Consider the following 24,095-nt stretch of genomic DNA (forward strand, 5'->3'; position numbering starts at 1 on the left):
ATAATATTAATTTCTACTGGTCTGTTTGTCCGATTGGCGCGCGCGCGCACACACACGCGCGCGCGCGCGCACACACACACACACACAGAGTACTGGAATGGTCCCAGTTCCTTGCTCAAGGACACACCCACTGCATGGACACTCGGGAAACAGACCCTGTCATATATTCACAAGAGGGACAGTAATGTTCTAATGGTTTAGAAAGCCAAACTCAAAACCACATTTGAAGAGCAGCAAGGTGTTTATTAGGGGTCTTCATCGCAACTACAGTCAAGTACTTGCATGTTAAGCAAACTGGATAGGACAGACGATATGATCAGAAAAGAAGTTAGTAATGGTGGTAAAACACTTGTGAACTACCATTCCTCTTACTCGCTATCTTTCGTTCCAGACTTTCAACTACAATTGTATCAACAGTCACTTTATACAAATATTTCTTTGTAAGGAGTGAATTACATCAGAATGAATGATCAGTGACAACTTTATTGAATGTTGTCTGTAATTACAGCACCTGCTGTTGACTGGAACAGCATTTCCATTTCGCCAAATTAATTGGTCCCTAATGCTAAAACTCTGTGAGCAGTCTGTGTTTATTCTGTGAAACCTGATCAGTGTACTACTTTAAATCTTTTCTGCTACAGGTTTTATAAAGTGCATTCAATTCATTTTGTCCCAGGGAGGTGGCAATTATCAGTTAAGTTTTTGCCTACCGAACATTCTTACATCAAAAATACAGAAACATGTTCCAGCAGATTCAGTCTTGCTAGTTAACAGTTATTAACTAGCCATAATATTTCCTTCCTGGACATACTCAAATCCAAAATTGTAATGCATAGAATTCAGACTAAAAATATGACTAGTCCATTCTCCAACTTACAGTAAACCGACTTACAGTCCCAAACCTTGGCATTATTGGTCAGTTCCAAATATTCCCCCAAAAATGTATCATCACATTTAAGAGCACCAAGAGTATTTTCTGGTTGACAAAACTCAACAACAGCAGAACAGACAGCGCAGTTTTGAAATAAAACTGGCTTAGGGGAAAACAAGTGTTAATACAAAAACTTAAATTGTAGGTAGGCTAAAGATAATAGTTTGAATGGAATTCTAGACATTAACATCACTATTAAAAAACATTTACTGACAAAAGACAAAAAAAACAAAACAAAGAAAAGTCATCAGAATACATTGTAGTCTTTTAACTTTTAGTGCTTTGTCTCAATTATTCTCTCTTAGAGTATACACTTTAATAATTTATAATGATGCTACATAAAACAGGGGGACCGGCTTTCATTTTTTAGAAGGTGCACTGTGTAGTTTTGGAAATACATTGTAACCAGAAGACAATGATCTTTATTGACTGATTTGTGTGGCGGACCCTGCCACCTTTCTAGCTTCACACCATGTCCTTGGGACCTTATTTTCCTCTGAGAACAGCTTCATTCAGTTATGGAAAAAATAAGTATTTCCAAGTTTGCATTAATTATTTTTATACTGTAATAATTAGAATTCCAAGTTGAATTTCTTCTCCAAAACAACATAGTGCCCCTTTAAAATGCCTCTACTATCACATCAAACCGGCTAAAAATCATATCATAGAAGCAAACTACAAACTATAGTAAATCCCCATAAAATAAATCTACAGTTAAACTAAGCCTCTAACATTCTGACTTTTATACTGTTCCTCTTATAATCTGCAATCATCTTGCTATAAATTAGTGGAATTTATTGTTGAATGGGTTAGTGTCTCACCAGGTACCATCGAATACTTACATACTATGCACTGTTTGCCCTCTTGACAGCATGATATGCAAAGACATGTCAGGTCTTATCACTTCCTCTTCACATTTCAGAAAAAAAAAAATATGCACATAACATCTTCAGAGTGTTGTCCAGCCCGCTGGACACTTTGTCAATTGAATTGTCAGTGACATGATACAAAAAGAAATTGGAATTGTAAATGTCAACATCTTTTGGATTAGTGCTGTTTTAGGACACTCTTCATGCTGAGTGAGCCTCGTTGGTCCACTTTGTGCCTTCTCTTTGTACTCTAACCACTTAATTCACAGACAGTCCTAATACATGATCAAATCAGATCCTGGGCGAGGTTACGAATGACGCTCAAAGCTCCAAGGTCAAAGCCACAGATGCTCAGTAAACCCCTGTCCTCTGTGTCTGCGATGGCGTGTCCAGTGGAGGTCAGCCCACACATTACCATCTTGGAATTGGCTCCTGTTTTCTGTTGAGAGAAAAAAAGAAAAAAAAAAGTTGGGGGTTAATTGTCTGAGCAAAAAGCATCTGTATGTATACCAGCGTTCCTACATCTATTCCACAGTCAAATTCAAGCACTTTTCAAACATTTCCTGGGTGGATTATCAACCTTTTCGAGAACCTTACAGCTCTGGTATCTTAAATCATAAGATCTTAAGGGAGCTGGGATTGAACCAGCAACCTTTCGATTACTAGACGATCCGCTCTACCTACTGAGCTATATATAGATCAGATATAGAGATATATAGATATATATAGATGTATAGATACAGAAAGATATTTAACTATCTATCGATCTATCAATATATCAAATATGTGAACTCACATACACACAATGATAATTTCACTTCACATTAAATCAGATGTTACTGTGCTATAAATCATGTTTTGTGACAACATTCTACCGCAGATGATCAAATGAAAGTTTCCTTCTTCATAACTTGTTGCTTTACGATAAATATGATCAGCATCCTGCTGTATATAACCTGGCTGATTAATTATGAAAGCAATGCAGTTTCAATTTCAAGTAATTTCAGGAACCTTATTCAAAAAAACATTCAAACTCAAGTGTTTTAAAGGATTCCAAGCACCTTCACAAGCCCTGGTATGCCCACATCTATTTAAAATTCACAATTAACATCCTTGATTTGATGAAGAAACATTTTTAAAAGGACACTGCTGACTTTATTGTCTTTTCCAGTTACAATTGGTAGGACCTAGCAGTGTGCATGTATCCAGTAAACGTCATGTTAATTCAGAAAACTGATTGTGTCCTATCATGTCCATCAAACATAATGACAATAATATCACATTATTAATCGAAATCATGATGATGTGACATTTGTTGGGGTAAAGGGTAATTGTTATTATACCATGGTCTGGGGGAATACTCGATTCTGATTGGCTGCAGGATGTCCATTAACCCCTGATATATGGACACCTACTAAGTAGTTCCAGTCAAATTTTCTGTTCACCGCTCTAAATTAATGCGCTAGCTGGCCTATCCACATGAAAAAAAATATTTTATTTCTAACACTGAGTGCAGTCCGTCAGTCCTACAGTGCCTTATCTTCTGAACACCACAGGGTGGCGACTGTAACACACAAACTGCAGAAAGTACACTTCCCCTCTAAAGTGAATAATCTCACATCCCATTCGCTGTCAACTCTCTTCAACTGACAGCGCAATGTTATTGACTTTTAATCTTGCTAGCATAGCGCTCTCTGGCTCATCGCTGAGCGGACTAGAATATCTCCCGTTGCCAAGTTGTATCTATGGTCCATCCTATTTACTGGAGAAGTGAACAATGTTTCCCTTGCATAAGAACCTTACAGGAGGGCAATGACTGTTCCAGGTATTAGGCAAACCCTCAGGTGTTACCAGGGAAACGTAGTTATGGCTTGTGAAAAACTTTATATCTTGATTGTAAAATGCATGAAAATATAAATTGATGGTCTAAATTTCTTTTCTTTGGCAAGTGACCATGGTATAAGCGGGATAATGCCCTTCGAGGTGTCCATAAACAGAAATTAATGGACGATGCGGAGGCCGACGTGCATTGCGTAAATGTAAATGTGCAGCCCCAAAGGTGATGTCTGAAAGTAACTAGAAAGATCAAATGCCATACCATTCTAAAAAATTGAGAGCGCAGGTATCAGATTTAATATAAATGTGAAAAGGAACCTTGAATGGCAAATTAATTCTACCGAGTATTTGTGTGTGAACAGTCTTTTTAACAGTGGGGCATAATTCAATTAAATCCCCTCCCCAAGCAGACAAGAATGAATGAATGTACTTGTCTGTGCTTCCTTAGAGACTCCACTGGGCTGGCAGTGAACGCCCACAATGGGTTGTTGGTCAGAATGATGAACATGTCTACTGCTTTCCCATTCTCCGTGGCCCATGTGATGGGAAGGGTGCAGTCTGTGCTCCCACCCGGGATCTGGAACCAGATAGTGTGGTAGAAAAAAAAAAAAAAGATCAGAAACTGAGCTCAAAAGCAAGATATGTTGTAGTGTAGGCGACATGCCACTGAATCTTAACACAAGTTTGATATTACAATATTCAAGACCTTTGCTTAAGGGGATTTCCTTGAACTAGTCCTCTATGAATTTTAATTATATTAATAAAACATACATACATGGCAGTAATGTTAAGCGTTGGTTGATTCTCTTGTTTGCATTTTTTATTAAAGTTATGGCATTCTACATCGACAGTGTTTTTGAATTGTTCCTGTCATAAATCTGCAATCTTTAGCTTTATTCTTCGATGCTGTGACGTGCGTTACCTTAACGAGTTCAACTGTTGCCTGTGCCAGAGTCATGTCAGCAGTGACAGAGCACGGAACCAAGGCTCCTTCAGAGTAGGCCAGCACATGTGTGTCCGCCTCTGTCCTTGCAAAAATCTGTGTCAGTCACAAAGGTAGAAAGCAAAACATGGCATCACTATTCGTTGAAATTCATCTCGCTGTCATTCGCACAAATACAAGAATAATGATGCTCAGAATCATCATTGTGATGACATGTCCCTCAGCTAATGTGGCCGAGAAAATCGCAACACGGAAGGAATTTCGCAGGAATCCACAGTATGCACAAACAGACCAATTCCTTGATCCAGATGTCCTCCAAAGACGGGGCGGCCTGAGCTTTGCTAACAGACACAGCTGTTCCAACTGGAGCAACAATTACACACACACACTGTCTGTGTAGCCATCCAGAATTATCCTACCATAGTAATGGCTGCAGCAGCGACAGCAGTGCTGACTGAGGACCCTGGGACAATGCTGCTCAGTGATGTGCTCACGTCTACTGCCACTACGAAGCGTTTACCTACTGGCTCCACGTTCTGGGGACAAAATGAGAGGTTGAATGTTAGCTAATGCTACTGGTTGTATACTTATTTGATGGTCTGTTTGAAGCTGCAAAAAATAAAAAGAACCTACCATAAAACTCTTGTAAAAGGCAGAGTCCAATGCTTTGAGGATGCTGCTGTCTGGTTCCCATTTTGTTTTACCTTGATAGCCTTGGCCTCTTTTGTAGTTTTCAGAAAACAAGAGTATGCTGTAAGGGTGGATCTTTGCCTAATGGTTTCAAGACAGACATCAAATACTTTAAAACACTGACTTCAACTTATGTAAAAAACAAAACAAAAAAACAACCATAGAATGGGAGATTAATAAGAAAGATCTCCTACCTTTTTTAGTGTTGCCTCATTCTGGATTCTGTCACACACTGCTTGTGTGTCCGAACTCCCTTGTTCAAGAACTTTGTTTGATGTCATCTTACCCAGACACCTCAGCAATGAGTGGAGAGGCATTTCCTTCAACAAAGCCCTCCATACCTCAGAAAAAAAAAACACACACACACACAAAAAACACCTTAAATTCAGGACAAAAAGGGCAAAGTACTATAGATGCACATCTTTCACAGCCCATCCAACGATGTGCCGCCACCCACATTTTAATAATAATTTAGTCTATCTCTCTTCTGTTCTCTTCTGTCTGCTGGGAATTAAACGTGTAGCCAGCTCCAACATACAAAAACCTTAATCTGTAGGAAAATCTGCTCAGTACCAGTGTTGCTATGACGATAAAAACAGGTATGAAAAATAGTGCTGCAGTTAAATCTCTATGACAATAATGATGACTTGAAAACACACAAAACACTTACCTGTTTAGACTTCAGGTGGTCTGTCAGCAGCTGTTCCCTCTCCAGTTTGTGTTCCTCTATTAAATTGATGACCTCTGTTTCATCACAACTGTGCTTGACCTTCTCCACAACTTCAAGATACGAAAGCACTTTGACGACCTCTTCTGAATTCTCTTTGTCCGCGTATGCAGCCTGGACTTCTTTCCATCCTTTTGTTACATATTTGCTGATCAAGGCGATAGCTGAAAACACAAAGATATGAGCATTACAGTCACAGTTGAGGGGTATTTCTTTTCATCCAAGTCACAAGTCAGGATTGAAATGTACATCTTAAGCCTGATCAGTGGTTGCATGTATGCTCTACACAGAGCCTACGACATTGTGAGCATTAGTATATGTGCACTGACATGTAACTGGTTGTAACTCGGTAAACACACTGACCCATTTGGCTCACAGCTGTGTCTGTAGCCTAGGCAGAGTGGACAGGTTGAATGTCTGCACGGACGGCTGCCCTTCCGTAAAAAAAAAATAGAGCTTGGAAACAGGATTTGGTTTCAACAAGGCAGCTTTTTTTGCCAAGGCAGCTTTTTTTGCCCTTTAGACATCCGGCCCATCAGCTTTCTCTGACCCAGAGACACTCCAGAAGCAGTGCAACCGTCGGCAACCAAGCTGACCAATCAAAGTCGTTGCAGTCTGCGTCTCTGCAAGGTGCAGTTGTAATTTTAAGGGACGTGCCTGTCAGGTTTAATATAGACAGATAGATCTTATATTACAGTGCCAATGCCATAATGAAGAAGCTAGTGGAGTCATGCTTTTGTTATTTTCTTTTTTTCTTTTTAAAGACACTCATTTATCAACAACACAGGACAAATCATGAGTGTATTTACTTGTTTAGTCTATAATGGAGATGGCTGCCAGCCTGAGTAGATCGCCTTCATTTTCCCCAGGATATTTCATGCCCCGTGGCTGACAGGACTGCATAGTGAGGTTTATGGGGAACCAACCTATTGTCAAATATTCTAGAGCCATTACATTGCGCAATCAACATGTCAGATCTCTGTTAAAGCTCACACATGCAGCTAATTGTTATTCAGCCCCACTTGTTTATTCCTGCTGACCCAGAATCCACAAACACTGCACAGCCACTGCAAATAAAAGGTTTCTGAAAATACGACAGTCATTTGGTGTTATGACAAAGCATATTTCTACAGAGAAAACGCTACAGATAATTAGTGAAAAAACAATAACAGATTTTGGTTAATACTTTGGTATTTATAGAAAGGCATGGATGATATTTTGCACCATCCCCTCTAAACAGCAGTGTATAATGTTGGTCTGTGCACACTCACCTTCATTGGCTGGTTTTGTGTGAGAGAGCCTGAGCAGATCCTGGTGCGACCATCCCTCTCTCTGTTTACATTTGGTCACAGCCGCTGCCAGACTCATGGCATCTTGCTCATTGTACCAGTCAGACACCGCTTTCCTCAGGGCACGGCCCCAAATCCCACACTTCATCCCCTCTTTCAATTCCTTCTTGTTCTGGATGACAGCGAACAGGTGGGCAGGGTCCCGGCATACTTCCTTCAGGGCTTTAAATGCCGCCTGTCTGGTCTTCAGCTCGGAGTGCTGAGAGCACAAAGCCAAGGCGAAAAAGGACGGGCCGAGTCCGACGGCTCGCCCATCCTGAGTGAACCTTTTTATCTCCTCCACCACCTCAGCGCCTCGACCCTCCTGCAGCAGCGACAGCAGCGCTCCGGCGCTCTCCATGCCGACTTGACCCTCGTCTCTGGCAGTGTAGACGTCCCCCTCTGAGCCATAGCAGAGGAAGCGACACAGTCTGGCCTTGTCGCTGACTTCCCATGGACAGCCGCCACCTGTTGAGTTCAGGGTGTGGTTGCTCGATGAAGACACGGTAGTACTTCCCGATGGCTCCATAGTAACACTGGAGAAGGCCTGGAACAGACAGTGGCGCAGGGGAATTTCAGCAACATAAATATACACAGCCATTGGTTTGAAACTTCAAATGTACCTCAACAACTTTGTCACACATCAGATCAAACCGACACCAACACCAAGTGGATAAATGTACCAACCACAGCTGACATTTAAAGGGACTACGCCAGAATTAACTTCCCATTCAGGATATGGAGGATGCTGGTGTGGGACAGGACCCAGGCAGCATGGGAAATTGCCCATTATGCAACTTGGCTAAGCCCTAACAAAAAGCCATCCGTTTGAGCTCCACTGAAGTACTGTCAAGATTAATATCCAAACAGACAGCCTCCATGTACACAAGATAATGTTGGCAACACTGCTATTTAACTCAATGCATCGGTGCGCCGACATAAATAACTTAAAGCCGATTACAGGACATGATGATACACCTGAGACAGATAGGAGTCCCACTGAGCTACAAACAGGGGACGGTAGAAAAACCTAACCGTTAACTAGCTAGCTAAGCTTTAGTGAGCTAACGTTACCAATTCAGGTTTGCTCACTTAGGTAAGCTAGCAAAGGAGGGCGGTCTGGACAAGGCGAAGTTATTTAACGTTAGCCGACAGGCTTAGCCGAGTTTAACTACAGTGATGGTAAATAAGAACCTGGTCAGACATTAAACAAACAAACAAACGAAAAAAACCCAACAACAACCGACCTACTCCTGACGTTTCTCAGCTACAGCTCTATGGAAGAGTTCGCCCTCTGCTCTCATCTGACGACCAATTTTGAAGTCGCAAATCTGAGTTTTTTCCTCGCCGGACGCCGGACAGCTGAGTTACCCAGGCGGCTTGATGCAGCTCGCCTGGGATGGGCAGCTGGTTAACTCCCTAGCTCCGCTATCCTGGACTAAACTGAGTCGGCTTGGCGGCAAACGTGCAGTGTTTGCTGCTCATTTCGTGACACGGCATGTAAGGCTACACGAACTTACCACAATATATATGCACAGTGCTCAAGTTTTTGATGTCAGCTAGCTAGATGGAAAGAGGCCTCCCCGCTGACCGTCAGTGAGACAACGAGGGGCGGGGCCGCAATGGGTGCTGGGATATGGAGTGCCCGTGGAGTCAGAACAGTGACAGGGAACTGAGGCACTGAAAGTAACAGTTGTCACTGGGAACAAAACCTGAACAGTGGAGACATCCACATTAAAATAAATGACGAATCACAAACACAAATAAGACACAGACATTAAAAATAATTTCCTTTTTTTTTTCAGTGTCACTGATTTTCAATTTCAACCTTGTGCCACCTTCTCTGGCAAAAGATGTCTGCATACTTACAACGGCAACTTCTCCGACTGCGACAGAAAGAAACACACTGTACACACACTGATGATTAAAAAAAAAATGCAGTGAGTCTGAAGCAGCACCACAGTCACATTGACCACACACACCAGCATGTGGGGCGCTCAGCAGCGTGCGACCAGACGAGCCACCCGCATTTGTGGTCTGAATCTGAATCTGAACACCAGGGGCTTTCATGAATTCACCTGAAACTGCCAAGCAGCCGAAGTTTTTCCTGCATAGACGCTGACACACTGGGCTCAAAGAGACTGCGCTCATCTACAAAAAGAGGTGCGACACTGCCATCTATTGGCGCAGTGGTTGGCGTGGGGAACTGCACAGAGAAAAGAGGACTTCACTGTGGTAAGAGGTCCTCTTGCAAGGTTTCAGATGTTCATACTTTATATTTTTGCTGTGTAATGTACCCGTTGGGATTAGTGCTAACTGTTTTGAGCACTTACTGTGATTTGTTAAGCCTTAAAGCTACTTTTTTGGAGACTTGTAATGATGCCAAACTAGCTTAAATGCTTCCCCTCGTTTCATGTGCTGCTCAGGTTATGCTGAGACTGACAATCGTTTTCACCCGCCACTGCTGTGCTGTAAGCTGTGTTGCAGGTAATATGTTGTGCATTTTGTCATGTTACTTATTGTATATTTTGTCTGTGTGAGCTAAAAGGTGTATTTTAGTGTATTTACCTCATGGTAAATGTTGAAAGTGTTTTGAAAATCAATTTTATGTCACACAATGAATTATGCAGGTTTTTTTTTACTTGATTGTGGAATAACAATATACACTATACATTAACACTAGGATGTAATTTTTGCTTCTATTTTATATGAAAAGATTTGTGTATTTCATTTCATTGTTTACTGAACTGCACAGAGAAAAGGGGACTTCACTGTGATTGTCCTGAGACTGATGATCATTTTCACACGCCATTGCTGTGCTGTATGCTGTGTTGCAGGAGGGAGCTGTGTATAATAAACACCCCGTAATCCACCTGGTCTTCATCTGTGGTCTGCAGAAGCGACAGTAGTGTGGCGCTGCATTTCACTGATGGCTGTGACCTGTCACACACACACACACACACACACAAAAAAAACATACTGAACAGGATCACCTATTAGACAGTTTTTATTAGCTCTCACTACAGGACATGGAAGTGACTGATGTTGTTTTATGCCTAAACAAACTCCATATTGAAATATTTATTGTAAATATTATATATTTATATAAATATTGAAAATTTACTTTGTTTACATTTGGCGGACCCTGCCATCTTTCTAGCATCGGTTAGTGTTCTGTGACCTTATTTTCTTTCAAGAAACAGCTTGTTGATTCAGTTTACATTTCTTCTCCAAAACAACATGGTGCCCCTTTAAGAAGCTGGAGCTTTTTTCAGCCATTGGACTGGAATCCAGGAGGAACCCCTCTTTAGAACGACAGAGTGACTTGTTTATTTGAGGGAATAGGTGAGGCTAAATGATCTACAGCAGACTCTGTATTCGACATTCCTGCTGGTTATTGTTTGTTGTTTTCCTGGTGAGTGTGGTGACAAGCAGAGAGCAATCATGGTTTTCAAAAATAATCACCAAGCCTTCACAAATACAACAATACAGGTTATAATAAATATCATTACTCTTGTCACAAAAGGTGTTTTTCTCATTATTGCACACCACCTTTATCTTTTACTGCGAACGATCCAGTAGCTCCAAATGTAGGTTTTGTCAGTCACCACTAGGTGCCAGTAGCATATCAACTGAACCCAGGATACATTTTTATGACACACTCGATGACATAAATAGTTTTGCTGTTCAGTTGAGGAGTCCTTGCAACAGTTTAAACTATGAATGTATATGTGCATGAATTAACCACAAATTATACATCATATGACAAACACACATCACAATCTTTCACATTTTTATAAACATTGTTCAAGCTCGACAATCCTGCAGTCCTTTGCGTTTCATCTGAAAGACTGGCTGTCACAGTGGAAAGTTCACGTTTTACTTTCACAGTGTTCACTGTGCGCCAGATGCCACCCCCTGCAGTGTGTTATGTCCGTTAAACTGGGACAACTTTGAGTCTTGTCACCGAGTCTCATGTTGTTGACATTTTGAAGGAAGGGGAAGTGCCTCCGCCCTGTCTGTCAACACCGGTGCCTCAGTCTGTGCCCGTGCAATGCTTTGCAGCATCTGCATGTGCAATGTCAGTCCTTGTGCAAAAGATAGAGCTCACTCTGCAGAATGATTGGTTTTGAATCATGCTGCATTAGATCTCCAGTGCTTTTTATCTTCAAGGCCTTTCTGTGCTTCCCAGGCCCTCTCGGCTTAGAAGTTGCATCAAAAAGGACTTTGTATTGCTCTGACTGAATGAAGCGTGGGAAGGAGCCGTTCTCCATCAGGCTGTAGATTTTCCTCTGTGCCACAACAAAACACGATGGACTCGGTTGCTGGAGACACTGGCTGATGATCTCTCTCGTGTAGAAGTCTATGTTTACCTGCAGAGACATGTTGAGCGAACGCAGCTAAAATAACTGATCACCGCTGTTCCAGTTCAGACATTCATTGCGTACACAGTATGTGCCGCCACAGGCATCGCTGCCACAATCAGAACGTTACTATTTAAAACACTGGCTGCTGTGTTAAAGGTGCACTATGTAGTTTTGTGGAAATAGACTGTGATCGGAGGAGAATGATCTTCACTGACTTTTCATGCCTAAAATCAAATAAACAAACTCTCTTTGACACAATTTCAGACTGTTTTACTTTGTTTACATGTAGCGGACCCTGCCACCTCTCAAGCTTCAAACAGTATTGTGGGGACCTTATTTACCTCTGATTTTTTTCTTATTTATAGAAAAAATAAATATCTGAGTTTGTATTAATACTTAATTAATATTTTAAGCATTAAAAAAAGAGTTTGATTTCTTCTCCAAAACAACGTAGTGCCCCTTTAATGATTAATGATTTCGATTCTGGAGTTTCTTTTTACCTGTTTAGGAGAGTCAGCCTCGATGAACTCCTCATAAATACTTGCTGCTTTCCGTGTCAGCTCCTCTTGGCTATCATAGGATTTGAAGTCTTCGCAGGCGAGCCAGAAGTCCAGATTCTCCTCGCAGAACTCCGATTTCAGAAAGTCCCGAAATGCTGACTGTCCACCTTTACACAGGAGGGAACATGACCTCATCATAAAGACAACAGGCAACAACCGCAATATTACTTTTGTATTGCTCGCAGGAAGAGGGAAATTACGTTTCCGCGAAAGTAGCGCCTCCAGAGATTCTCCCAGTAGGCTCGCTTCATCTGTTTCGTGTCTGTGGACGGAGGAGAAGGAAGATTTGTGAACATTTTGAATAAAACATTAGACGGCACGATATTAATACGCAGCATGATTAAATAAAAAGAACACCTGTTGATTTTCCTCCATGGTAATGGACTCTGGATGAACTTGTGCATTCGGGACTTCCACGCATTGTGTCTGCAAGAGAAGTTAACAGTAGATGCATTAAGAAAGTCTGACCGTCCCAGTTGTGTAAAACATTGCATTGCGAATGAGACATACTGTACTTACATCGTCTTTGTGTCCTGGAGGCCCAGAGATGTGTTCGAGAGCCCATTCATTGTTGATCTTGAGTTACACTACCTCCTCTGTGGATTATGTATAATTCCACAATATCTCTCTGGAAGCACGATGCTCTCAGTGCCCTGAAAATTCTTCCTTAGATTCCTGCCAGGTTTTCCAACCTCGCAGCCTCACCCCTGGATTCAGACAGCCTCCTTCTTCCGATGAAGGTCAAAGCCGGAGTGGAATCCGTCTGTTATGTCAAGACACAACATTTCTCCCCGAGCTTAAGGGTCTCAGCGCTTTCGTTCCCTCCCTTGTGCCTCGCTATCTTTAACCTCTGTTGACATACAGGCTGATTGTTACGTAATGAGAAGAAGCCACATGAATGCTCAAAGTGCGTCAGACCTTGTGCTCTTCCTTAATTTATCACAACACCCATCACATTCTCCTCAGTTAAGTGCATTACGTTACGTCGGCTTTTGAAAGTCATCCAACGTCTTCGTTATTTAACTCACCATTCAAGTCTGTGCTATTCTTAGTCACAGGTCAACAAGTCAAAGGTTTCTGTGGGGTTTTTTGTTTTGTTTTGTTTTGTTTTGTTTTTTAAGGTGCACTATGTAGAGATTTTACTCAGATGAGAAAGATCTTTAGTGACTGAATGAACTGAATGAATAAACTGACCTTAAAGGACAATACATACTGTTGTACTTTGTTCACATGTGGCGGACCCGACACCTCTCTAGCTTCAATCAATGTTGTGAGACTTTATTGTCCTCTGGGCACAACATATTTATTCAGTTATACCTAATATTGTGACATTTTTTATTTTGAACTCGAATCATTTCTCCACAACTACATAGTGCCCCTTTAAAAGACACATATTTGCGTATTTGAAACAGGCTTTCTGAAAGTGAAAGCGTTGTCGTTGGAAACTGGGATACGGTGGACGCTGTTTTCTAGAAGGGAACAATCCGATATCATTTGAAGTCACTCCAGTATAATTAGTATTAGGTAAAGTTCAAAGGCCCAATCTGTAAAGTTTGACCACTTAAATACAGGTACGGTGTGTTTAAACATACCCTATAGTACAGTATGTTTAATATATTGCTTATAAGCTGTTTGCATAAAGTAAGACAAAGAGAGGTTTAGCTGCTGATGGCAGTAACAGAGGTCTGAATAGGCTTAATTATGGATATTATATTTCAGTGCACACTCTCTTTGGGGCAAGAGCAATTACTCTCAAATAAATCACTTCAGTTACTTTCTCTCCGCTCAGATAAGTGCCTCTTTAGAATTTAGCAGCAGCACTTTAGCAGATAAGCAAACACCGGCCGAGACCATCTGCACCGCAAGGTCACAAAATGAAGACGGACACTCGTACAACTTCAGTTAAATTAGAGCCTCGGGCCAAATAAGACCAGAGAAACAGACATTATAAACTGAGAATATTCTGCATATTGAGATTTTATAATTAATATTTCACAGTTATAAATAGCCTAGTAAAGGGAGAAAAGATATGATGGGTGCGAATATGCAGATTGGAAGGACTGAAATCAACCTGCATCTTCTCCTCCATTATTCAAAGGTGCTCTGTGGAGCGTCTGTGTTGTGCTGGAAGCTGCTTGTTTACGTCAGCAGAGTCCATTTCTAATCTAATGTTTGCCACTGTGGCTATCTGCTATCTGCTATCTGCTACAGTCTGCTCACATGTGGCTCATGAATGCCTCATTGTTTGATTGAGCTCCTTAGATTTACATAGCTATTTATCTGATGGGTTTGGTTCCACATGTGTTGAGGGATGCAGAGGTGGAGGAGATGGGTGTGGAGAAGGAGGACACACAAATCTTGCTTTGATTCCTTTGGAAGCAGTCACTGTATGCAGCATGCAGATGCAGCGAGGCAGTGGTGGTCTCAGGGTGTTTGAGGGCGCATGTATGAGGCAGGTCAACAGTGCACAAAAAAATTGTGATATACTGTTTTTTTCCTCTTGAAGAACATCCGCGAGGGTACCTGGTCTCGTCTATTTGAAGGTGGACAATATAGACAAGGACACATCGTGTTTTATATGCCAATGGCCGTCCGAGAGGGCACTTTCCATGGCAAGCGCCCCAGTCCACCAGTGTCAGCGTGCTATGATAACCCTAACCCTATCTGCTAATCAGGTAATGTTTACCACTTTTACCATCTTAGTTAAGCATGTTAGCATCCAAACATTTGCTAATTAGTGCTTAGCGCAAAGTACAGCTGAGGTTGATGGGAATTCCTCCAGTTCTGAGGGTATTTGGTCATGAGCCAGGGTAGTCTATTGGACAAAATAAAGTTTGACCTGAAGATGGCTCTAGAGAAAGTGACCGACCTGATATCACAGCAATCCATCTAACAGTTGTGGAGACAATTAACTCAAAAACACGTTGAAAGGTAAGGGGACCAACATCAACTGTCATGAGCTACACTGTCTCAGAACATTACATTTATATACAATATGTAATGGAAGCAACCAACAGGCTCAAAGACAGGATTTCTATGCGTACAGCCACACGACTAGAAGGGCTGAAAAAAAGCTAAGAAAACTGAAAAACTGAAATTTGAACTGTTAGGTAGTGATTGTCATGACTCAGTGTCAGAACCTGAAAGGATTTATTGTGTTGCCCTCCTTCTGGCTGTTTATCAAAAACACACCAAGGCTTACCTGTCTCTTTGTTAGGACGTCTTTTGTACGATCAAACTGTACATGAGGTAGGACTGTTCTTTTAATAGACTCCGAGAGCTAAAAATAAAACATCATCAGGGTATGAATGTGGGCTATGTGCGATGACTGGAATGTGAGCTGTTGACCACAACGTCTTTGCGAGTCAGATGCTATCACACAAATCCAACCGGTCTGGACGAGACTAAAGTTGAACTCACCGCCGAAACTTGAACTAACTGCACAGTAACTTGCGTGTGATTTATAGGAAAGTGCTGCGCTGTGTGGAAAAGGAAGTAGCAGTGAGAGTGGCCTCACAGCCATTCAACAGTGAGCTGTAAAGTTTTTTTTTAACCTGAAGCTTTGAGTATGCCTTTATTTTAAGCAGTGCAACTGATCCTGCAGCATTAACAATAAAACCATGCACACAGTAGGCCCCCCTTTAGTTGTAATAGTCGTTGGTACCATATCTACGTGTGGATTTTGTTCTGAAACCTAGCCAGATAATGAAGCATTGTCGTAACATAAACCTTCAGAAATGTAAAGTTGCGACATGAAGAAGTGTAGAGTTTCAACATTTTCATGGTTTGCATAAATGTGCACTGCCAACATTTTTTGGGTTTTCTCATTTGGGTTGAACAAATCAATGAAAATCTCCTGTCCAAGCAGTCAGCAGCTCCTAAACTCAGTGCTGGGGCCTATATTGTATGTATGTGTAATTAAATATGCTGTCTGCCAATTATTACTAGTATGCACACTTTTAAAGTTACAGCTACAGTTGTGATTGTATTACTTCTTTTTTTTTTTTAGAATGAATTATTTTTTCGAGGCCTGGCTACAAATACATGGCTACTGATGAATGACAAACAAAGAAAAACAAAGAAGACAGTGGAGCGTTGTACAAAACAAAGAAACATTATTTTGTGAGGCAGAACTGGGTTTCTTGGAGTCATATGGAAGCCCATTGCAACATTGCATTGCATTACCCCATGCTACGCTTCACTCCACCACGCTAAGCTAAGGTAAGCTAAGCTACACTAACGCTACAATACACTAGGTCACAGTTTGGTCAGGTATAGGCACACAACATACTTGGTTAGGCAAAAAAGACTATGAATTGCATGTAATTGCTGCTGCCATGGGGCTCTCAATCAAAACAACACAAAAGGCACAAGTAATGTGGGATCATGGGAGCTGAGGTCTTTTCTTAAACAGCCAGCATTGCTGATGTGTATGGCACTGACACTGTATATCATATCTTTAAGCGATGCCAGCTCATCTCATGATTACGATTTATGCAAAATCGCCGAATGAAGAACGAGACCGTTATAGAACGTTATGCATATATTTCATACCAGTTACATTATTGCAATAAACACCTTGTTTTCTGCCTCACACAACAGCACCCTTCATAAATTTCACCTGACTCAAAAATGTGAACTAATCTATTCAGCAGGAGTTGAAAGCATTGTTGTTAGGTGAGGCGATACAGTTTTGTAGGCCACATGATTCATTATTAAGGTCATTGCTGAGGAAGTAGTGTAAACGCAGGCAGGGAAGCAAAACCGAACATCTAGGTCTGCTTTTGCCCGAGCGTCACACCATTACCTACATAGAAACCCGGTGTGATCACACTAATTCAGGCCGCGTGTTACTTTTTGATGTGTGAATAAAACTCATCAGAGTGGGTCATCCTCATCTTTGATCACTGTCATCACCATTTTAAGCTTTAATCATCTACGTGATGCGCACAAATAATTCAGTCAAATCATGCAGCATATAAAATGGTGTTGTTCTAAATTAAGGAGTTATACAACCCCTAATATACTGTGGATCTAAATATAAAGCCTAGATTTACATGACTGCAGTCATTCGGGTATACTGCAGATATGTTTTTACAGCTCTGGCAGCCAAAACCAAGGTTGAAAAAAGTTTTATAACTTTCCGTCTGCATTTCAGATCGGGCCAGTGTAGTGGCTAAGTGGTAAAAAGGTGGTTGCCTCACTTGGTTTAGCATGTTTAAATGGTCGCTTACATGTCAATGGGGGGTTTTCCCCTGTGTGCTTTAGTTTCCACTCGCAGTTTGAATACCTGCAGGTCGGGTGGGCTAGAATAGATGTGATAGATTTAAGACCTAACCCTAACCCCGATACTAAATCTTGCTATGTGGCTAAAGACGGTGAGACGTATACCTGTTACTAACCCAGTATTCACAGGTGAGGTTTGACATTTGAAGGCTGGCATGTGGTATATAGTCCGTCCTGCTTTCAGTTAAAAATGCAAATTGAAATATGGACAGTGCACTCTTTGTTTTTGGCCATGTTTGCAGCATGAATCGACAGGTCGGCCCAGACCGATCTTCCAGCTGACTTTAGGGATCACCTGACTTTTCCTCTAGCAACACCTGCACACTGACAGTTTTTGCTTTTAAATCTCTTGACAGCGTTTGTATGGATTGTTATTAAATTGCAACAGACTTTCATTCCTCCCTTTAATGTTTTGTGCCAATATTATTGTCCCTGACAGGATGAACTGTAATAACTTTCAGGATCTCTTGACCTCTTTTCATTAAGTGCCACCATCAGTCCCTGGTTTAAGATCCAATCAGTGCAAAATTAATGGCATTCCCTCAGTGGTACTTAGTGTTTATCATTAATTAGCAAATGTGTCTAACGCATGCTAACATGCTAAATTAAGATGGTGCGTATTGTAGACATGCTAAACATCAGTTAGCACAGCAATTTTGAGCATATTAGCGTGCTGATTTTAGCATTTAGCTGGAAGCACGGCAGTGCAGTGAAGTACAGTTCACAATGGCACAGCCTTACTGGGACGCTAGCTCTTGTGACTGTATACTGTGTCAATGATGGAATTTAACTGGGTACTTTTACTGTAAGTACAATAAGTAAAGTTTTATACTGCTTTGATTTGATAAATTACTTACTTGATACTATTCAGTTAGTGAATTCATTTGACACCTCAAGAAGTTGCCAGTTTGTTACAGATTATGCAGCTAACGCTGACCTTGCTAATGCCGATGCCGCTAACGCTACCTAATTTTAACATCACTAATGCTAGCTAGCTAACATAAGGGCAGTATAGTCTGCTGGCTGGATTCCAGAAATAAGCCATTTAAAAAAACCAAAAAAAATCATAAACCACCAATTTGAAGATGAAGCGCAGATACCACGTGACACCAACCTTTATTGGCTGGCAAGTCTTGACAGAAACTGGAACCAATATAAATCTGCTGGTCTGATTAGACGTCAGCCCACACCATACAATATATACATATTGCACATGTAACCATATGTTTACTTTTCTTTGACTTGTGCTTTTGATGTTTACTGACAGAAAATTACATGTGATGATTAAATACATTTAATATGAGATACGTCAAGTTGTTTGACATTCAGCTGGTTGACTTTCGCTTCTACCAAAGTCATATTCTAGCACCATGTCTTTACTATTATATAAGGAAGACTTTAGGTACACTGCCCTTTGTGAACCCAACTGGTGCTGTAATTTGTCCAAATGCTAACAATCATTCTGTTGTTGATCTTATTGTGATGTAATTGGTTATATCATTGACAGATTTTTTTTTTTTTAAACCTCATGTTTGACTGAAATAGATTTTTATCTGGGGAAAAAATTGTCCACAGTGGAACATTTTTGAACAGCCACTGAAGAAGACCTGAAACAAAGCCTCCTTTGTTAAACTGGTTGAGCAGCATCACACAGTAATCCAGCGACCTCCTGTATACAGAACCATGTAGTTCCGAAAGGATGACTTCTGTCTTGTGACACACATCATGGCCAAACCTATGGCTTTCAGAGAAGTGGTGAATTTCAGAGAGTGTTTAAATGTCTGAATGACTGAGGGGTTTATGTAGTGGCTAGCTGTCTTTTACATCAGTGATTCGTAGATGTGAGTCATGGTTTGCGTGACAACTCCAACATCCTGTCTCTCAGATGTGACCTCGATTTTTTTTTTTGGTCTTACAGCTTCTCATAGTCATATGACTAATCAGCCAGTCAATCATTGTGTAACTAATAAACAGAGGTGTGCAAATAAGGAAATGATGACCAGACAGGCAGTTGCCGCAAACTTCAGTTTGACACCTCAGCAGCATCTGATTTAAGAAACAACTAATGACCTGCGTGTGAGATAAGAAGCTGAACTTACCGTGGTGCCTTTATATACTGACAATTTTTCTATATTTCAGAGGCATTTTTACACATGTAAGTGAATCTGCCCGTGTGTGTTTGTCTGTGTGTGCTTGTGCAAACGCAAGGACACAGGAGTGAGATTTAAAGAGGATGTGGTTGAGCAGTTGGGTGTCAACACTTCTCCCTAATTTCTGTAACCTTTAACAGACTGATACTTGATGGGTTCCCACAGAAAAAACTTCCTCTTTGGGTTTTCTGTGATATGTACATACTTTCAGTTTTAAACCCTCTGTGCCTCGCTGAGAACAGCTCTTGAGGGTGATGTCTGATTGCAGCACTGATAATTGAAAGACTGCATGAAACAAAGGCTGAATGAATGGTGGGGAGGGCTTGAAACACATTCAAAAAGCATGAAAGGCTGATGACACATGAGGGCTGATGTAAGAACAGATGCCGCGTAGGTGGGAGCGTTATTAGTGTAGGTCTCACCGCGGTGCCAGTTGTTAACCCTTCAGACCTCGCTGATCGGCATTAAAGCCTCATGCCAGGCAGCCAGATACAGTTTAAACCCACAGAACTGTTCCACTTTCTTATGATAGTCTCTAGTGGTAACCTCAAAGTTGCCAAAGACATCCAGTGTGCAGGGCTGAATTGAATTGTGCTCAAAATGATGAGCAACATTATCTTGAATCTTTCAGCATGACTGAATGGAACAGGAATGGATTGAATGTGTCACTCCGTGTTAACACCTCAGACTGATGCTTCAGTGAAATACACACATTCACTCTTTCTGAGAGTCAGATGAGACACTTTGTAGACCAGATATGGTCATTTGCTTTCAGCAAATGATGTGCAATGTATTAATAGGTAAGCTTTAGAAGTGCTGGTAAATGGATTTTGTCACCTCCGGACACAAACAGGCTAGCTATTTCTAGCATTTATGCTATGCTAAGCTAACTGATATCATGTGAATGTACAGATAGGAGAGAGATAAAGTTCTCATCTAATACTAATACAAGACAACTAAGAAGAATATTTCCCTGAACTGTTTGAAAATAAATGATTTCTGTAATGGTGCACTGTGAAGTTTTGAGGAATAAATTGTAATCAGAAGAGAAAGATCTTCATTGACCGAACTTTTTTGAACTAAATAAACAAACTCTCTTTATTTTCATCACTGAATGAACAAACTGACCTTCAAGGACAACAAAGTTTCATACTGTTTTGCTTTATTTATATGTGGCGGACCCCGCCACATTTCTGGCTTCGAGCAGTGCTCTGGCTTGTTTTCCTCTGTTAAAAGCTTAGTCATAAAATAGATGTGTTTGAGTTTGTATTATTAACCTCGTGAATATTGAAAACATTATAATTCTGAGTTTGAATTTCTTCTCAAAACGACACAGTGCCCCTTTAGGTAAAATCCAGGATGTATAATGACAAGGACACATAGCTTCAGAGATGTGAGTCACTGTGCACGGTTCATTATTGCGGCGGCATGACTAAGCATTCATGCTGAACTGTGCTGCTGTAGGCACTTCTAAACTCCCCATAACCACAAGCCAGTAACACTATAAATGTAAATGAATATGTGAATGAATGAATGAATGAATGAATGAATTGGTGAGTCAGGATTCTCAAGTTGATGTGTATCGATAATGACTGACAGGAACCTGACTTCTCTTGTGACTTTCCCTCTGAGAGCACATCTTACAGTTAAAATAAACTGATTTCATATAGATATCAATGCAAATATAATATTTTTTTTATTAAATATGTACAGATCCATGTAAATATTCACATACACAACATTTTCACTCGCATTTTTTTTTTTTTTAGCTGTGGGATGCGTTTCAACATACGGTATAGCTTATAACAGATTATGATAGTTGTAACACATCGGTTATTTCACTGTGTCAGTAACTTTTAAATGCATTATTACGCGCATGAAAATCCACATCTGGAGAGCATCTACTTTTCTACTGCTTTAGTGGGATAACAATAACCCTAAGGCGGCGCGCAGATACAGCGATCAGCCCGCACTATGTGGAAGCTGTTGCTTGCACCACATACGCTTCCTGCTGTTCTCTAACAGAAAGTCCCCAGCATTTTCACAGCACAAACGTAGCATCCCTGGAAAGTCCTTTTGCTTTAGCAGCTATTACAGCATTGACTCATGTACTACTGCAGCCATTCTTGGCCTTGACCCATATCCATTTACAATACACCAGCTGGCTCTGAGCAAACCCTCCTCAGCTTTTTTTTTTTTTTACAACTGAGCTGCCTTCTTCTCTATTACACAGTCCAGTGTGGCCGTGGTCAATCCTAAAGCATGTCCTCTGCAGCTCCGGGAAATGTCTTTGGTACTTGTGGCATTAAGGGATCGCCACCCGTGGTCCCGGGACGAGCAAACGCGCAACACTCAGGTAGTACAGCACAGGGATCAGCTCCACGTCTACAACATCTACAAAGATGATGTCTCAGGCATCTAGTTTCTTTACATCTTCACTGATTCCGACGTGGAGTCAAGTAGAGCCTGATAGATGTCGGACCTGAGGAAGCGTGGGTACGAGTCCCTCTCCATCAGGCTGTAGACGATCCTCTGGGCATCATCGAAGCACACCGTGGTGGGCGTCTTAATGTTGCGCCTGATCAAGTCTCTGGTCTTGTGATCAATGTTGATCTGGAAGCAGAGGGGAGAATAATGAGCACGGACCGAAACGCCAAACTCACGGCAGCAGTGCATCTGTCTGCATTAAGAGACCTCGGCACATACCTCTCTTGCAGCCTCTGCTTGAATGTAGCGTTTGAAGATTTTTTTGGCCCTGGCTGACATCCTGAAGGAAGACTTGATCTTCTTGTAGTCCTCGCACATCAGCCAAAACTCAATGTTTTCGTCGCTGAACTCTGACTTCAGGAAGGCCTGGAAGATCTTCATGCCGTCTGAGCAGATTCGGAGAATTCGGCAGCGGTTAGCCAACATCGAGGATGAACACCGACTGTGAATCTATTAGTCTGTGGGTATAACTGACTTACATTTGGACGATAGAAGCCTCTCCAGCGACTGGGACCACTGGGACATCTCCTCGAAACAAAGCCTGCAAAAGAGGCGCGCGGTGTCACTCACAGATGCAACGAGCATGTCAACAGTTTAGCCGTTTTGTTTCCAGCGGAGAGAGTTTCTTCACTTACCCGTTGGTTTTAGGGGCTTGGGACGATCTAAGCTGACACTCGAGGTTTCCTCTCCTGGTCGACCAAACAAACACAACCCAATGAGGCTTATTTCACCAAGATGTTCATCTTACATTAAAAGGTTGATGAGCACAACAACAACAACAAAAAAACCAGGATCCGGCTCATCCGTCAAAATATAATATCTACCTTTCTTTTCCCCTCTTCTTGTTGTCATTGTCCATGTTGAGGTTCTGTAGCTCTCTTGGCGGTGATGCGACTAGACTCGGCATGGCAACGACGCTGTGTAAGTGCGCGGGTCCGTGTTGAGTTGCTCCTGGGAGATCTGCCACCGTGTCTACTCTGACGAACCCGCTCGGCGTCAGGTTATATAAGTGCAGCAGAAGTCCTGAACGGGGGCTGAGAGTAGCGTCACAGCGTCACTCTGGGCCGACCGCAGAAAAAGAGGAAGTTTGGTTTGACGCAAACACGTGCGCCACTGCAAACCATAGCTGCCTTTGTGTACTGTGCTCAGAGCTGCTGCATCGGTAATTGTTTGGTTCAAAGTGTACGGATGCAAATGGGCCAGTGGAAAATTCTGCAGGAGATAAGCAAATGATTTAGTCCATTTTCCAGTCTGCCTCGAGAGCCACTGCCACGGTTTTTATGGCTTCAAAAACATTTTATTAACTAAATGTCGAGGCCCTTTCATCGCTCACTCAGTGCAATTCAATTTAAACAGGTAAAAAAATACCCTGTTGAGCTTTACGGAGCACTTTTTTTAAGACTGTCACATCAAATGACCCTGAGAGCTTGCAGGAAAGAAGCAGTAGCATCCTGACAGTAGCATCTATTCCTCTCTTGATATGATTTCTTTTTTTTTTTTTTAAAGGAGACTGTGTTACTTTAGGCTAAGCATCAAAATGCATCCTCACTCAACATCCAGGGGTGCACAGGCTCACTTGCCTGCTATAAACCAAGCCCACAGGAGGAGCGCCAGGCTTTGAAGCCAGTTATCGTAGTGAACAAACCGTGTCATTACATTGTCACTTGATGCACTGCGCCCCCCCCAAAAGACTTTTTTTTCCCATAAGCTTACTTTATAAAAGAGGATGCCATAAAACAGTGGACACATTTTTGTTTAGAATCACAAACCGCAAAATGACTTGTTATAATCTCATAATCTGAGCCATTCAGTCCAAAAAAAAATGTGTGGAGTCTAGAGGAGTAGCAAGATTTAAAGTTAGCTGGATGCTAAACTGGACGTTGGCTCGGTTGGTGGGCACACTGTACGGGCCGCACAACAT

The 24,095-nt window shown here is 41.5% G+C and overlaps 3 protein-coding genes and 1 long non-coding RNA gene across 6 annotated transcripts; 1 reads left to right on the forward strand and 3 right to left on the reverse strand.

Moving 5' to 3' along the window:
- Window positions 1-799: 799 nt before the first annotated feature.
- On the reverse strand, window positions 800-9,349 carry ro60 (Ro60, Y RNA binding protein). Of its 2 annotated transcripts, XM_037083183.1 has the most exons (10): window positions 9,194-9,349; window positions 8,845-9,036; window positions 7,268-7,871; window positions 5,940-6,160; window positions 5,464-5,610; window positions 5,213-5,350; window positions 4,999-5,115; window positions 4,559-4,675; window positions 4,067-4,213; window positions 800-2,239 (listed from the first exon to the last, which is right to left on the reverse strand). In XM_037083183.1, exons 3-10 carry the CDS (start codon window positions 7,851-7,853, stop codon window positions 2,087-2,089), a joined length of 1,626 nt encoding a protein of 541 aa, XP_036939078.1. In that variant the 5' UTR covers window positions 7,854-7,871; window positions 8,845-9,036; window positions 9,194-9,349; the 3' UTR covers window positions 800-2,086. The 2 variants fall into 2 exon arrangements, with proteins under 2 accessions (XP_036939078.1, XP_036939079.1); XM_037083184.1 differs by lacking the exons at window positions 8,845-9,036; window positions 9,194-9,349 and adding an exon at window positions 8,572-8,833.
- A 54-nt stretch (window positions 9,350-9,403) lies between these two features.
- LOC119010765 lies at window positions 9,404-10,770 on the forward strand. The gene is made up of 2 exons (XR_005072054.1): window positions 9,404-9,559; window positions 9,751-10,770. It is a non-coding gene; the product is annotated as an uncharacterized LOC119010765 (long non-coding RNA).
- Window positions 10,607-13,118, reverse strand: LOC119010760 (regulator of G-protein signaling 21-like). 2 transcript variants are annotated; one of them, XM_037083186.1, is made up of 5 exons: window positions 12,771-13,114; window positions 12,609-12,677; window positions 12,452-12,513; window positions 12,192-12,358; window positions 10,607-11,697 (listed from the first exon to the last, which is right to left on the reverse strand). In XM_037083186.1, exons 1-5 carry the CDS (start codon window positions 12,818-12,820, stop codon window positions 11,407-11,409), a joined length of 639 nt encoding a protein of 212 aa, XP_036939081.1. In that variant the 5' UTR covers window positions 12,821-13,114; the 3' UTR covers window positions 10,607-11,406. The 2 variants fall into 2 exon arrangements, with proteins under 2 accessions (XP_036939081.1, XP_036939080.1); XM_037083185.1 differs by having other exon boundaries at window positions 12,192-12,513; window positions 12,771-13,118.
- An 8,240-nt stretch (window positions 13,119-21,358) lies between these two features.
- Window positions 21,359-23,161, reverse strand: LOC119010763 (regulator of G-protein signaling 13-like). The gene is made up of 5 exons (XM_037083188.1): window positions 22,999-23,161; window positions 22,810-22,863; window positions 22,654-22,715; window positions 22,394-22,560; window positions 21,359-22,300 (listed from the first exon to the last, which is right to left on the reverse strand). Exons 1-5 carry the CDS (start codon window positions 23,079-23,081, stop codon window positions 22,115-22,117), a joined length of 552 nt encoding a protein of 183 aa, XP_036939083.1. The 5' UTR covers window positions 23,082-23,161; the 3' UTR covers window positions 21,359-22,114.
- Window positions 23,162-24,095: the final 934 nt, after the last annotated feature.

This window comes from Acanthopagrus latus, chromosome 21 (assembly GCF_904848185.1).
Source record: "Acanthopagrus latus isolate v.2019 chromosome 21, fAcaLat1.1, whole genome shotgun sequence".
NCBI classification, from domain to species: domain Eukaryota; kingdom Metazoa; phylum Chordata; class Actinopteri; order Spariformes; family Sparidae; genus Acanthopagrus; species Acanthopagrus latus.